This window comes from Pinus tabuliformis, chromosome J, assembly GCF_031772625.1.
Source record: "Pinus tabuliformis cultivar Carrire ecotype Pingquan chromosome J, CPIR1, whole genome shotgun sequence".
Classification (NCBI taxonomy): Eukaryota; Viridiplantae; Streptophyta; class Pinopsida; order Pinales; family Pinaceae; genus Pinus; species Pinus tabuliformis.
In genome coordinates this window covers 624247951-624264510 of record NC_142295.1, presented here as the reverse complement: position 1 = coordinate 624264510, position 16560 = coordinate 624247951, and the positions used below count along the sequence as shown (strand labels likewise).

Sequence of the window (16560 nt, the reverse complement as noted above, 5' to 3'; positions counted from 1 at the left end):
GCATGTTCGACTTCAACACATTCATCCGCATGTTAGGATTTGTACTTTGATCGAGTCGTTTGGAGCGCAAGACCTTGGGCTAAGATTACACACGTCCAAGTTGCGAGGCGATGTGACATGGTCATGTTGATATAGATGTCTCTTTCAGATGGATGGCTGCGACCGTACCATGAGTTGTTATATGTGATCATTCTCATTATTGGATGGTTGCGACCATACCTTATTCGTTACGATCCTTTTTGTTCGATGGCTACGCCCATGCCTTGGATCCGTTTACATGATTATTCTCTGGATGGTTGTGTCCATACCATGATTCATGTATTATTATTTAGAGTTTTCAGTGATGTATATGTATCTATGCTTACTTGCAGGTTCTCCGACGACGGACTATGGTTCCCCGCATGCACTTGTAAAGCATTTCACTCGTCACTCTAGTTCGGAGTTCATGCTTGAGGGGGCATCTGTTACACATCATTTTGTCACTGTCCTTGTACTCTCCGTTCCATGATTCTGGAGGACCTCTACAGTGAACTCTACATGCTTTCCCATCATGAAGAAACTCCCATTGTGTCCCTCTTCATGAGCATAACAATTCCATTTTTCATCATTTCCCAAAAATCTTCTGTTGACCCCAGTTTACAAGACTGACGCTAATGACCTGTGTCCTCCTCGCGCCGATATACAAGGATTACAGCTATCCCTGGTGCCGATCGAATCCACTGAGCCCTTTCTCAGTCGCTCTAATCCTCTTTTGGAAAGTTTTTTAAATATGGAGCCAAAGCTTCGTAACGGAAGTCTGGGAAATTGTAGGGACCAGTCTGTCCTATACGATATCTTTTTATTATCAAAATAAAATACAACTAGAAGAGAAAAACATTGGGAATTCAAATTTATTAAGCACTATCTAACACATCCCTGAATTTCATTTCACTGAACATATCATAAAATTTACATATATTTAACTAAAGCCATAAAGAAATCATACAAAAGAATATTGTAACACATAGGTACTATTCACCAGAAGACGAGATTCCATGATTTTTCGTTACTTATCTTCCTTTGTTGTCAGTCACCTCCGAGGGTGAATGACGACGTAATTGATTCGAATGCAGTGACCCACCGATTGACCTCCCAGCCTATTCCTTGGGTACTCTTCTTCCCCGCCGACCCCCGAGTTGCAATGGGGTTGTACAATGGAGGAATGTAATATCTGGTAGAGGAGAGCACTCTTTGGCTCAAGAGTCCCCTCTCTAAAGTTCTCTACCTCACCCAACTCACTATAATTCGTAGTCACTACTTTGACATAGTCTCATCCATCCAACAATAGGGTCCCCAAAAAATTCCATTCTCCCATGGCTTGCCCCTTCTTTTATAGGAGTCCTCATAGGTGACACTTGGCATGTCATGCATAATTAATTATTTTTTATAATTAAATAGTTTGATTATTCACCCACCCATGTGTCACTCTCTCATCAAGGGTCTCCAAAATTATTTACTTAAATTTTAATTTAAAACTAATATTTTCCTCACCTCAACAAGATTCATATTTCTTCTCCTAGTTGTCTCTTGATCCCCTTTTTTACTCCTTAATTTGTGTTCATTACTAAAGTCAATTGATAAGTCAAGATTTGATCCCCTATCTACTCCCTAATTTAACTCAAGTTATCTCTTAGATGGATATTCTTTTGTTGGTTGTTGCCACATGGAGGTTCTCTAAATTTCTCTAAAATTTAATTTATTAATCCTATTTTAATTCACCATCCTCTTCTCTTAATTAGGTTTAACTATTTTAAGATTAATAATTATCCTTACATTTATGTCCCTCTTTCCCCTTTTTACTTGATTAAATTACATTATCTACCTAAAATTTTCCAACATGGGAAGGGTAGAGTTTTTAAGGTAAAATATTTTATTTCTTCCTATGATTCCCTTAACCCAAGTTTTATTCTTGATTTAATTGCCTCGGTTCTACTCATCATTTACCATTTGATGTGAATTTACATGGTTTTCATATCTTGATTATATTTATTAATTTTTTATTTTTTTTTATTCCAAGAGTGTCAAGTTTGGTTGTGGCCTTCAAAAACTTCCCTTGAAGTTCCAAGGGTGCCATGCCTAATTATTTATTTGTGATGCCAAGGGTGCCAATTTGGTCATGCCCTTCAAGAAATTCCCTTAAAGTTCCAAGGGTGCCACGCCACTTGCCCTTCAAGCATTTAGTGGCAATGAGGAGAAAGTATAGGCGCAACGACGGAGACCACTATCATCTCTTATGTTGCTAGCTATAGTGAGACTAATGGTGTCGAGGATCAAGGAATCCGCCTTGATGTGCGCCCCTTGGTAAAATCCTCATGAGCGACCCAAATTTGGGACCTGCCCTCATGACATCGTGATCTTCAAGGCGAAGGTGTTTCAACCTTTCCAACCCAAGTCACAGCGAGAGTGCTAGTGGGTGAGATTAGGGACACTATCCCACCCCTCCCATGCAGTTCCATCCAATTTGTACAACCCCATCACCCATATGTGAGTCATTCGGCCAAGCAACTAATTTGTGCCTGCAACCACTAACATATCATCAGAATATAGATAAACATATATAGAAGGTTTTCAAAATGGACTTAGAATTTCAACGACAAAATTTAAATTCTCATCAAACCAGGTGGCGTCAACTGGTCATATGCGAGTGCCTCTGGTGGTTTCTTGCCATACTCAATAATCATCAATAACAATGTTTCTTAGTTTTAGTCATTGTCATAATAGCATCATCAATATCACCTAGTCATTTGCATGATTGTTCATTGTGAACTAGAACTAATGCAAGTAGGTGACATAGGGAACACATCCCTCATGGCTATCATCATCATAACATCAATAGAAAATATACCTATCCATCAAAGCTATCATCATCATGATATCAATAGAGAGCATATGTATCCTTTACTGTTATCATCATCATAAATTCAATAGAGACCAAACATAACCATTTATGCTACAATCATCATAATATCGATAGAGAATATGCATAACCATTAATGCTTCGATCATCATAATATCAATATAGAACATGCATAACCATTAATGCTATTTTCATCATAATATCAATGTAGAACATACATAAACATCACAACCACTAATAATAGAGTCATGTGCCTGGATCCTCAACTTGAAGTCCTCAAAGAATAAAGTGTGGGCCTTAGGGCTAAATAAATGTTAATGTCATATCACTATCAGTGAACTAGAGCGGGGCATTACATAAATGGTTAGGCCAGATGGACTCGAGGAGGTCAGTTTGGGCTCCTTTCCCCTATTAGGATGGAACTAATCCAAGAGATAAGGCCTTCTTCCATGAGAAGAGGAACCATCTACCATCCATCCAAGCTATAAAAGCCTCTCTTTTTCCCAAGAAAAAGCTAGTTTTTAGTTGGGAGTTAGAATAATCAACAAGACATTTATAGTCTGAGGTTTTCTAGTGTATGTTTAAGGGAGAATAGTGTGCTTGGGTGTGATTTGAGACTAGAGGGAAAGAGGCCTTAAAACCTCTATTGTTGGGGTTGTCCATGAAGTGCTAGCAGAAGTGTGGGAACTTGGATATGTCAGAGATGATCAACAACGTCAAGGCACCGGTTGTAATCTCTTTTTGATTTATATAAATGCAACTATCGATTGATTTCCTACATGAAGTGTCATTTTACATCTTTATGGCTTAATGTTCCTTGGCATGTTAAGTAGGCTGAATACAATATTCTATGCTATTACGTTTGTTGTTTGTTGTTGTTTGCTTGTTTCAGGTGTGCAAAGGAAGGAAATGAAAGATAGCTGGAGCAAAGAAGCAGGATTATCACCAAGCATAATAGAATTATAAGAGGTAGGCTCTCTTTATTGATTCTAGCCTAAAGAAATTTTCCATAGATTGTCTGTTTGTGACTAGACTCGCTCTCTCGAGCTAGAGGAATTGTTTGTGTCTGCACTTAGAATTTACTTGCATCACAATGGGTCTAGGCATAAGACAAAGAGAGAGAAGGGTTAAGATGGATCTATAGATAGAGAGAGACAATGATAGGGATAGGTTGGATCTAGATGAAGTGTAAAACCTAGTAGATAGATTAATAGGGCCATCATTATCCTATCCTTGATCTAGGAGCTGATAGGTTGAATTCAAGCCATTTGAAGTCTAATAACAAAGAGGGGCTAACCTATTTGTCTCTTATCCAGCCTATCATATCCTAAATACAGAGGGAGGGAGGGACGAAGGGAGATACATATGGAGTTGGAGTGGGAGAGAGAGAAGGAGAGAGGGAGCGATATAGTGATAGAGTTGGAGGGCGGAGAGAGATAGAGGGAGGTGGGAGAGAAAGGGAGAGAGAGGAAGGAAGAGAGAGACGACTTAAGAGAAAAAAGGAGAATGAGGAAGAGAGAGGGAGGGAAGAAGAAATACATAGAGAGATGGAGAGAGAGTGAGGGAGAGAGGAGAGCGAGAGGGAAGAGAGAGAGATAGACACAAAGATGGAGGGGGGAGATAGAGGGAAGAAGAAAGAGATACATAGAGACAAATATATATATTATATAGTATTATATAATATTGAACATTATTAACCATAGAGGAAGAGGAAGTAAGGCTTTTACAAAAGGTAAAAGAAGTTGGATTTAGAAAACCATGAATATTTTGGTTTTTCACTAAAATAGATGCATTGATTTAGTGTAGATGTTGATTTATGATTTAATGTAACTGGATGTATGATGTACATTAATTTGGAAGTAATTAGATTAATAGTGTGCATTGATTTTAGTGGAAGCACACAAAGTTATTGACAATGTGCATTGATTTTTGTGTTACAATAATTCAACCACAAATAAAATACTTGATTTTTCATCTTAAATAAAATGTTTATTTACCTTAAATGTTTGCTTCTTGAAACTGTGAACTATTTGTAATTGACTATAATATTCTTATTGTTCTCATTTCCATCATTCAACATTGTTAGACACTTTTCATTCAAACAAGGTAATAGAAAACAACTACAGTTGAAACTTACTTGGGGTTTAACAATCCATAAGTCACAATGATTGACTTCAGATAAAGTTAATATTGAAGTGCAAGAGAGACAAGGTATGACAATTACTACAATAGAGTGAATTAAAGATTTGAATGGTTTATGATTTCAATTGCCCTTTTTCATATGATCAATATGAAAAGATGGAAAAACTAACTAGTGTGACAATAAGAAAAGTAGAAGAAATTAGTTTGAGATTGATCACAATGAAGGCTATTATTGAATACATTCTAATTATTCATTTTCTATCATTCAACATTGTTACATTGTCACTTTGCATTAAAATATTTTATTTCATGATTTGTTATCATTCAATTTATTAATAGTCTCTATCATCTCATCAAACTGATGTAACTGAGAAAATTTAAAATTAAAATGAATAAATTAATCTTAAACATATTTAGCATATTTAAAATAATCAAAATAATTAGATGTTCAACAAATTTTGTGTGACCGCGCATGATTGAAACCATCCTAGATACATCTTAACCTCAGATCTATAAAGTATTGAGATGGATCAAATCTCCTGAGGTGCAAATATTTTCTCAAGTTTTGCACTCAAAAAATAGGTTTGCACCTCAAGATATTTGATCCCTCTTGGCACTTAATAGATTTAGGGTTAAGATGGATTTAGACTAGTATATAAATATAGGTCTTCTTCTCTTTGGTAAATCATTGTGAACTTGTTGAGATCTATCAAAATGTGAAATTTTTCATAGACAAAGGGGTTTACACATGATTTTTTTTTCTCTTGTATGATTGATCTAAAATATTCAAAGGAAATTTGTAGAGCATCTCAAAGTTACTACAAGGCTCAAGAAATCGATTCATGAAGGCTTTAAAGAGGAAGGTCTAGGGTCTATCTTACACTATTCTCTTAATTCATACAATGTACTATTGTTCTCTCTTTGGATATGTTGATCAATCCTCTTCAGGGTAAGTAACTGTATCTTGTATGATTGTTGATTTCTTTGGTTGGAGGATTTGTTCCATAAGAAACCTTCTTAGTAGAATTTTGGTTATGTTTCTTATCTTGTCTTGATTCTAAGGTCATGTCCCTGGTGTTCCACCCAGTATCAAGATCTCAAGCATTGTGTTACCAGATATAAGAGTGGACATAATTATATGTCCTTAACTCTTGTGAAGAAGGGATCATACCTTTATTTCAACAATTTACAATCAAAACTCTTTCCAAAATATTTTTCAAAAGTTATTGTAACTCTTTTAGAATTAAATATAAGAAACACTTAAAAAATTTATTATATATGCCAAAAATCCAAATTTTTCATATAAAAATTTACGAAAATATATTTGAATAGTGAATTTGTCCACTAGTCATGGTTTAATTTGTATCAATTGATTATTTTCATTGGATAAAACACCATAAATTTATATTTTGGGAGGCTCTAAAAGCCATAAGGTTGTACGCCACCCATTTTTTTGCTTCATATTGTTGTTCTAACATCATTTTGAAGTGTTTCAAATCTTACTATAGCTTTTCAAAATTATTTATAGCAATTTGAGACAATCAGAGGCAAACCTTTGCCTTGGGATATGTGAAACTCAAAGCGCAATCCTATTATATTCTTTATAATTGATTTAAAGTTGTTTTTATTGAGTATTCGTTGTCTTTAAATCATATATTGGTTGTCGAAATCATTTTTCAATTCTGATCATTCATTTGGACTTAGCTAATTCCAGCCCTCACGATTGTGGGTTATTTTTTGAGTAGTTAACTTGCAAATTGAAATTTTTTCAGTTACTCATCCAAATTTGGTTTTCCTATATTCGTTAGAAATGATTTCCATAGTACTAGCATGTCCAACCAAGTTCCTTGAGTTTCAAGTCCACCAAGAGCCAATTCCAGGCCCCTGAAGTGGCCTTTTGGTCATTTTCCTAGTGCAATCTTCAAAACCTGCAGAAATTGCAAGTTTGAACAACGAAATTATTTCCTTATTACAACCACATACATTATGTATAACAACTCCAAATCATTTTATATTGTGGTAATGAAGAAGTCCCAATACACAAATTGTGGTACTTTCCAAGTTTACTTCATTGATATATTGAGTATTTCTTTTTTGTTTTGCAATACAATTATGTCGTTACAAATTATATCGAATCAAAGGTTATTAAATTAACTCCTACCTTCTCCATACACGTGTACTTAGGCACCGATCTACTTATACTTTTGTTTGTGTGTGTGTTTGTAGGGATACTTCCATTGGTGCTTCGTAGGAATTAGCATAAAGCATGAAGAATACACTGATATGAAAATGGGTTTGCTCCTAATAGTGCTTATCATTTAGCAAGTTTGGTTCGACCTTTCCATCCCTGCTAGTTTGAGCACTAATAGAGACCATCATCCATAATGATCACCAAACTACACATTTATTTTCATTTTTTGTATAACGCATCATATTACTGAGGAAAAAATTACATAATAGTTGAAAAAAGAAAAACCAATTTGAAAAAAAAAGGTGTATACAATGCTAAACCATATCCTCTTACTCAGGGAAATCAAAGAAGCAATAAACTCAGATTAATCTAAATGACTAAACTCTTTGGCATCCCTAATAAGGAGGCACCCTTTAGTAGATATTTACATACATATGTCTTCTCACCAAGAGTGAAAAAAAGAATTGATAGAGCTAACCTCATCAAAAAAAGCACACATACATCATAGCTTCCAGCTTATGAATAGAGTTTAAATCTGTATACAATCCCTGTTGATTTTTCGTAGGTCTTCTAGATGATAATTACTTCTAATGATTTCTACCTTAAGTCATATTGTATTTACATTCATCATTAAGTAATTACACAGAAGATCTTCAACCGTAGAACAAGAATGACAGAAGGATCATAAAGAGAGCCAAACAAGAAACACAAAGCATTTTACTATGGGAAAAGCCACTCAGGGGAAAAACCGAACAACCCTTTCCTTAGAGAAATTATTTATTTCAACAAGAGATACATCTAGTCAAAACCAAGGTCAAATTGACCGTAGACAAGTCCAAATCCAACTAGGTCAAACATAGTTAAATGTGTTGGCATTTTGGCACAGGTGTGGCCCTATGGTACAGGTGTTGTCCTTGATGGCAACTCACTTTGGTGTCAGACCTCGGTTCAGGCGCTCAGAATGAAGAAAATCTTGTATACGCAGGTTCACCTTGCCGAAGACGCGTATACACGTGGGTTATACGTTCAGAAGTCGTGTATGCGTATACACGCACTTTTATGCACAGAAAAGCGCATACATGGAGGGAAACTTATTTTTGGTCCATGGTTGTTAGTCCTTGGATTTTGAACCTATGGTTTTGGACCATGGTATCTTGTCAAAAGTGTTGACCCCAGGTTTTGGGCCCTTGGTATTGGTTTATTAAGGTTTTGGACCATGGTATTGTGGAAGGCCTAAAACTATAAAAGAGGAAAGAGATCATGTGACAAGGAATCATCTGAATTATTATTGAATATCTGATAATGTACGAGATCTGAAATATTGGTGATTAGCATTGTGGAGCAAATCTGGATCTGAATGAAGGAAGAACCTTAGCGAAAAGAAGGATAAGTTCTATTGATGGGTCATAATCTCTTGGCTTGAATGATGATATCTTTGCATGATTTTGATCTGTTATATGATCTATAAATCTGATAATCTGGGTTAATCAGTGCCTGAATACTTGAAAGGGTGAATTATGTTTGTAGATTTGTATGCAGGGTCAGTTCATCTAAGGCGTGTATATACGCAGGTTCAGTGAAGGAAAACAGCGTATATGCAGGTTGGTCCATACGCAGAAGCGTATGCACGCAGGTTTCAAGCCATTAAAGTAGCGTATACATTTTGAGTTGTGTTTTTGTTGCTTCTGTTTATTGCTGCAGTGTTCTGGGTTCAGTTTTGGTGTGTGGTACTGTTATTGTGATCTGGGTACAGTCGTTAGAGAGGTGTTTATGTTGATTTAGTTCTGATTGGTGAAAAGGTGATTGGTTGATGTAGAAATTCTTGACGGTTGATTGATGTTATTTGTGGATCCAGTCTGAAAATTTATGAAACGTGGTCCCTGAAAGAAAGAGAAGGTTGTAGCCTTCTGTTGGCCAGCACCTACGTACTAGTATCTTGGCTAGTGCAAGAGCTAAGGGGGTTGTAGCTCCCTTCCAGGAGAAGCTGGAAAATGAGAGAGAGTTATAGCTCTCTGCAGGTTGCAGTCCGCGTATTGGTAAAGGACTGCACCAGTACATTTGTAAAAAGAAGTTTCTAACTAAAGAAAAGATAAAGACGAATTGCAGCAGGTGGTTTTCACCCACATTGGGTTTCCACCTTATATCTTGTGTTCTTATGTGCGATTGTCTTTCTGCTCTGCTTTACTGTTTCTGGTTACTGGTTATTTGCTTCTGAATCACAAATTAACAATCAACATCAGAAAGATAAAGTAAATTAAAAGTTTGCATTATATACGCGGGTTTTCTTCTGCATTATTGCGTATATACGCGGGTTTTCTTCTGCATTATTGTGTATATACGCGGGTTTAATTAACTGAAGTAGCGTATAGCAGTTGATTTTGAAAAAGGAATATTTGACTTAATAATACTGATTCATCCCCCCTCTCAGTATTATTTCCCACAATTGGTATCAGAGCAGGTCCTTCAGAAGAAGCTTGATCGCTTGAAAGAAGATCATTCATCATGAGCAAGTACGAGAGGGAAGCATCAATCAGGCCACCGATTTTTTATGGGACAAACTTCGTTTATTGGAAGGTAAGAGTTACTGCCTATCTTCAATCTCTTGATACAGAAGTCTGGGATATCATAGATACAGGGTATACTTTTCCATCAGTAACTCCTACAGATCCGGCTGAAAAGAAGAAATATGAAACAAATGCAAAGGCGGTCAATACTCTATTAGGATGCCTATCTCAATCAGAATTTGTCAAGGTAATGCAGGTTAAATCCGCAAAAGAGATATGGGACAAGGTTGTTCTGAGCTATGAAGGAGATGATCAGGTAAAATGAGCAAAACTTCAAACCCTCAGGATTCAGTATGAAAATCTCAGGATGTATAATGATGAAAGTGTGGCTAACTATTTTCTTCGTGTAGGTGAGATTGTTAATTGTATGAAAAATTTGGGTGAAGAAATAAAAGAGGTTGTTGTGGTTGAAAAAGTTCTAAGATCTTTGTCCCCTAGGTTTGAATCTAAAGTTTTTGCAATAGAAGAAAAAGAGAATCTACAAAGCCTTAAAATGTCACAGCTGCACGGAATTCTAACTGCTTATGAAATGAGGAAAGGAGGTCCATCAGACAGGAGAGAAGCTGCCTTCAAGGCTTCAGGCAAAGGCGAGTACTATGAGTCAGGACACGTGTCAGAAGAAGAAGAAGAATCAAATTTTGTCAGAAATCTTCAACGGAGTACTGGGTGGTTCCGAGGTAAGTTATCTTTCAAATGCTTTGCTTGTGGAAGAGTCGGTCACTATGCTGCCAAATGTCCTCACAAGGATAAGATTGACAAAGGGAAGGAACTTGTTAGATGGAACAAGAAATAGAATGCAAATAAGAAAAGTTATTACACTCATGAAGATAGTGATGGACTTTCAAACAGTGACGAAGATGAACGAGGTAATAAGTATAAACTTTTAATGGCTTTTGAAGATGATGACTACATGGATGCTATAGATGTAGAAGGTTTTTATAAAGAGATATCTAATCTCAAAATTTGCTTAGAAGAGAAAAATGTGATTATAGATTCTCTGCAATGTCAACTGGCTGAAAGGGAAAAACATCTTGAAAATTTGGAATGTGAAATTGTTGGTCTTAGAAAGGAGATTGAGAAAACAAAAGCTATTAATCTTAAATTTGTTAAAGGATTTGAAACTCTGGATGAGATTATCAATGTGCAGCGTTCTCCACTAATTAAGACAGGTCTGGGATATAATGAAGAAACATCTCAAGTATCCACCTCCAAAAGTTATCTTGATGCAGCAAGGAGGAGCGAGCAAAGGCCTAATAGAAATCATCAGGTATATCAGGGGCAGTTTACCTCAAGAACAAACAAAGACTATCAAGAAAATCAAGGGCAAGCTACCTTAAGGACAAATAGAAGCTACAATCAGCGTTAGGTAAAATCTTCCCAATTTGCCTCAAGAATGGATGTTAGTTGAAACTACAATCGGTTGGATGATAGATTTAATAATCGCAGGAGTTTCTTCAATGGTCAATGCTTCTCTTGCCATAACTTTGGTCACAAAGCAGCCCAATGTGTTGCCTATAAGACAATCATGACTAGAGAAGCTCAAAAACAAAGGAATATGACTGGGATCATGAAAAGGAATTATAACAACTTTTCAGCCCTTGAAAATGAAGTTGAATGTTCTATTTGTAATAACTTTGGTCATAAAGATTCTGAATGCAGGAGCAGGTTTTGGAAGACAACTCAGAAGGAACAAACCTCAAGTGCCAGAACATGGAGAATGAAGGAACCACAACCAGAAAGATGTGGGATAGCCTTTTATGTAGAAGGACAAGAGAATCTATGGTATATCGACAGCGGATGTTCGAAGCATATGACAGGTGATAAAGAAAAACTTGAATCATATACTGCATTAGAAAAGGGATAGAAGGTTTCTTTTGGAAACGATACCCCTGCAGCCATTAAAGGAAAAGGCACTACTTAGTTGAAAGAAAAGGTCAAGGCTGGAAATGTTTTGTATGTTGATTGCTTGAAGCATAATCTACTGAGTGTTAGTCAGATGTGCGATCAAGGAACCGAGGTAATATTTCGATCAATTGGATGTAGTGTTCGTGATCTTGATACAGGAGAAACAGTGATCAAAGGTAGAAGAACTCCAAATAATCTATACATATTTGAAGAAGGACAACAACAATGCTATTTAAGCAAGGATGATGAACACTGGTTATGGCACTAGAGGTTGGGGCATCTAAGCTTTTCACAAATAAGGAAAGCATGCAAATACCAGGCAGTTCGTGGTCTTCCAGATATCAAAATTCCAGACAACACCATATGCAAATCATGTCAGTTTGGTAAGCAAACCATAACTAACTTTCCTGAGAAGGAAGGATCAGCTAGCAGGCCTCTTGAGCTAGTCCATACAGATGTATGTGGTCCATTTTGGACAAGGTCACCTCGAGGAGAAGAATACCTTATATTATTCATTGACGACTTCTCCAGGTTTGTTTAGTTAGGACTTATGAACCACAAAGACGAAGCATTCGAAAAATTCAAATCCTTCAAAGCCTTGGCTGAAAATGAATCAGATTACAAAATTAAGTGCCTCAGGTCCGACAGAGGTGGGGAATTTACCTCAAATGAATTTTTTGATTTCTGTGAAGAACATGGAATAAGAAGGGAATTCTCTACAGCTAAGACTCCTCAGCAAAATGGAGTGGCGGAAAGGATGAACAGAACAATCCAACAAATGGCTCGTGTTATGCTTGATGAGTTTGGAACTCCAGCAACCTTCTGGGGTGAAGCTGCATATGCTGTGGTTGTTATTCTCAACAAAACAAATGTCTGAGTGAACAACACTCAAACTCCTCAATAATAATTTCTCATTCATATTCTTTCTGTTTTGTCCTGATGATGGACCCCCTTTGGGGTTTGAAACGTTGGCAGAATGAACAAGAAACTGTGGATAATCCGGGTCATGAAGCTACTCCTCATGAGCTCTGGTATGATGACACTCCTTCAGTAAAGCATTTCAAAATTTTTGGGAGCAAATGCTATATTAAGAATACTGATGAGCAGCTTGGCAAACTTGAACCTAGAGCAGATGAAGGAATTCTCCCTACAGCAAAGCATATAAGTGTTACAATAAAAGACTTGGAAGAATTGTTGATAGCATTGATGTAGTGGTTGATGAAAAATGATACATCCCTAGACAAGTGAATCATGAAAATATCGATGAGGATGAAGACTACTCTCCAAATCAGACAGATGATGAAGAAGAACCCCAAGAGGCACCAGAGGAACAGATAAGGATAGAAGAAAAGACTCCATCCAGGTACGTTCAGATGAATCATCCAGAATCTCAAATTTTGGGGCAGAAAGAAGCAGGTATACAAACAAGAAGAACAATAGTAGAAGCTTCAAGCTATTTGGCATTTCTCTCTTCCACTGAACCGCAAAATGTAAAAGAAGCATGCAAAGATGAGTGTTGGGTTAAGGCAATGGATGAAGAGCTTGAGCAGATCGAAAAGAGTAACACTTGGGAGTTGGTTCCTAGACCAAAAGACAAAAATGTCATAGGAACAAAATGGATCTTCAAAAATAAGTTGAATGAAAATGGAGAAGTGATTAGAAACAAGGCCAGAATTGTTTGTAAAGGGTATGCTCAACAGGAAGGAATAGACTTTGAAGAAACTTTTGCTCCCGTTGCTAGACTTGAGGCCATCAGAATGGTCCTTGCTCTCTCGAGCTTCCAAAAGTTCAAAGTATTTCAAATGGACGTAAAATCAGCCTTTCTGAATGGAGACTTAGAAGAAGAAGTGTACATAGAGCAACCAGATGGCTTTATCCTTGGGAATGATCCAAATCTTGTATGCACACTTAAAAAGGCTCTTTATGGGCTTAAAAAAGCTCCAAGGGCTTGGTACTACCGCTTGGACAAATACCTTCATCAACAAGGTTTTTCAAAAGGATCAGCAGATAGAAATCTTTATATAAAAATTGAAAATGACAGATTTCTAATACTTGTTGTGTATGTAGATGATATTATCTTTGGCAGCAATGAAGAAGCTATGAGTCAAAGCTTTGCCTTGGTGATCAGAAATAATTCGAGATGTCTTTGATTGAAGAGCTGACATACTTTCTTGGATTGCAAATCCAACAAAATGAGGGCGGTATCTTCTTGTCTCAAATCAAGTACCTCAAGCAGATTTTGAAGAAATATGGCATGGAAGATTCGAAACCAGTATATACCCCTATGGTTACAGGATGCAGTCTCAGTGCAAATGATGAATCAACAGCTGTACATCAACCAACCTATAGATCGATGATTGGAAGTCTACTTTATTTGACAGGTACACAACCAGACATCATGCATGCAGTGGGAATAGTTGGAAGATTTCAGGCAAATCCAAAGGAAACTCATCTTCAGGCAGTCAAGAGAATCTTCAACTACCTTCAAGGAACTCAAAACTATGGCTTATGGTATCCTAGAGATACATATCTCACACTTCATGCTTACACAGATGCAGATTGGGCCGGAAGCGTGGATGACAGGAAGAGCACAAGTGGTGGTGCATTCTTTATGGGTTCCAGATTAATATCTTGGTTCAGCAAGAAACAGAGTTCGATTGCTTTATCTACAGCTGAAGCGGAATATGTGGCTGCTGCATCTTATTGCACTCAACTTCTTTGGATGATGCAAACCTTGCAGGATTTTCAAATCACTTGTACTCCACCTGTCTCTATCTTATGTGATAATACAAGTGCAATAAGCATTTCAAAGAATCTTGTCATGCATTCAAAGACCAAGCACATACCTATCAAATATCACTTTCTTCGGGAATAAGTGCTTGAGAAAAAAGTCAAGTTGGAGTATGTTCCTTCTAAGGAACAAGCTGTTGATATACTCACCAAACCACTGCCCAGGGAAACTTTTGAATATCTCAGACAGAGGCTGGGAGTAGTTGATGCTTCGTCCTGTTGTTGAAGCTTGTATGTATCAGAGAAAAGATGGTGTACGCGAGTTGGATGAGGGGCATCCGCGTACATACGCCGATTTATGCAGGTGCAGTCACGTATATGGAATTCTAAAGAAAATCAGCAAGGACAGACTCTGGTTGGAGAGATTCTGATATGGGTCTGTCAGAGACCATCAGGCACAGGTTCAAGGGGAGCAGATAATCTTCTAATAATGCATTGTTGGCATTACCTTAGAAGCTCTTGGTTCTAGTACTCAAGCTGTTTTTGGTTAAGGTGGATCAGCTGCAGAAAGGAGAACATGGTTGCTGATATATATAGTGATTGTCAAATGTTGCTGATAGTAGTTATTGGTGATTTGCATAGTCTTGATATTTCGTCTCTATGTCATGTATATATATATTTTTTTTTATCAAGGTCATGTAATGGCCTATTTTGGTTTCCCCACTATGCCTGGGATGATTAATGCAATGTGATTGGTTGTCATATGTAAATTTCTGATGTATCCCCACTTGGTTCGGTGATGGTTGTATGTATCGAGTCTTGTGGTGATAGGGAGGTCTTTTATGATAAGTCATGGTTCCTCTTGAAAAATACCTTTTTGCAGATCTTGCCTACAGTCAAGGGGAGTATGTTCAGCAGAGCAGAGATATCAGCATGTACTCAGGGGGAGCACAACCCTTTGCCCTTGTTGACAAAGGGGGAGAATGACTTTGAGGATCTTGGGGTTGCCATCAAGTCCAAAGGGGGAGATTGTTGGCATTTTGGCACAAGTGTGGCCCTATGGTACAGGTGTTGTCCTTGATGGAAACTCACTTTGGTGACAGACCTCAGTTCAGGTGCTCAGAATGAAGGAAATCTTGTATACGCAGGTTCACCTTGCCGAAGACGCGTATACACGCGGGTTATACGTTCAGAAGTCACGTATGCGTATACACACACTTTTATGCACAGAAAAGCGCGTACCTAGAGGGAAACTTATTTTTGGTCCATGGTTATTAGTCCTTGGAATTTGAACCTATGGTTTTGGACCATGGTATCTCGTCAGAAGTGTTGACCCCAGGTTTTGGGCCCTTGGTATTGGTTTATTATGGTTTTGGACCATGGTATTGTGGAAGGCCTAAAACTATAAAAGAGGAAGGAGATCATGTGACAAGGAATCATCTGAATTATTATTGAATATCTGATAATGTACGAGATCTGAAATATTAGTGATTAGCATTGTGGAGCAGATCTGGATCTGAATGAAGGAGGAACCTTAGCGAAAAGAAGGATAAGTTCTATTGATGGGTCATAATCTCTTGGCTTGAATGATGATATCTTTGCATGATTTTGATCTGTTATATCTGGCACATGCGTGATTTATAAATCTGATAATTTGGGTTAATCAGTGCCTGAATACTTGAAAGAGTGAATTATGTTTGTAGATCTGTACGCAGGTTCAGTTCAGCTAAGGCGCGTATATACGCAGGTTCAGTGAAGGAAAATAGCGTATACGCAGGTTGTTCCATACGCAGAAGCGTATGCACGCAGGTTTCAGGCCATTAAAGTAGCGTATACATTTTGAGTTGTGTTTTTGCTGCTTCTGTTTATTGCTGCAGTGTTCTGGGTTCAGTTTTGGTGTGTGGTACTGTTATTGTGATCTGGGTACAGTCATTAGAGAGGTGTTTATATTGATTTAGTTTTGATTGGTGAAAAGGTGATTGGTTGATGCAGAAATTCTTGATGGTTGATTGATGTTATTTGTGGATCCAGTCTGAAAATTTATGAAACGTGGTCCCTGAAAGAAAGAGAAGGTTGTAGCCTTCTGTAGGCCAGCACCTACGTACTAGTATCTTGGCTAGTGCAAGAGCTAA

At 37.4% G+C, this 16560-nt stretch overlaps 1 protein-coding gene across 5 annotated transcripts in view; it reads left to right on the top strand.

Moving 5' to 3' along the window:
- LOC149228496 (actin-related protein 2/3 complex subunit 2A-like) overlaps positions 1–16560 on the top strand; it is a 460530-nt gene that overhangs the window by 405728 nt on the left and 38242 nt on the right. For 2 of the 5 annotated variants that reach the window (XM_089378241.1, XM_089378240.1), the window contains one exon: positions 3789–3865. The exons of the other annotated variants lie outside the window; for them this stretch is intronic. In XM_089378241.1, the coding sequence (XP_089234367.1) occupies positions 3789–3862 (74 nt within the window). In that variant the 3' untranslated portion in view covers positions 3863–3865. The remainder of the gene's footprint in view (positions 1–3788; positions 3866–16560) is intronic. 5 annotated transcript variants of the gene reach the window in all.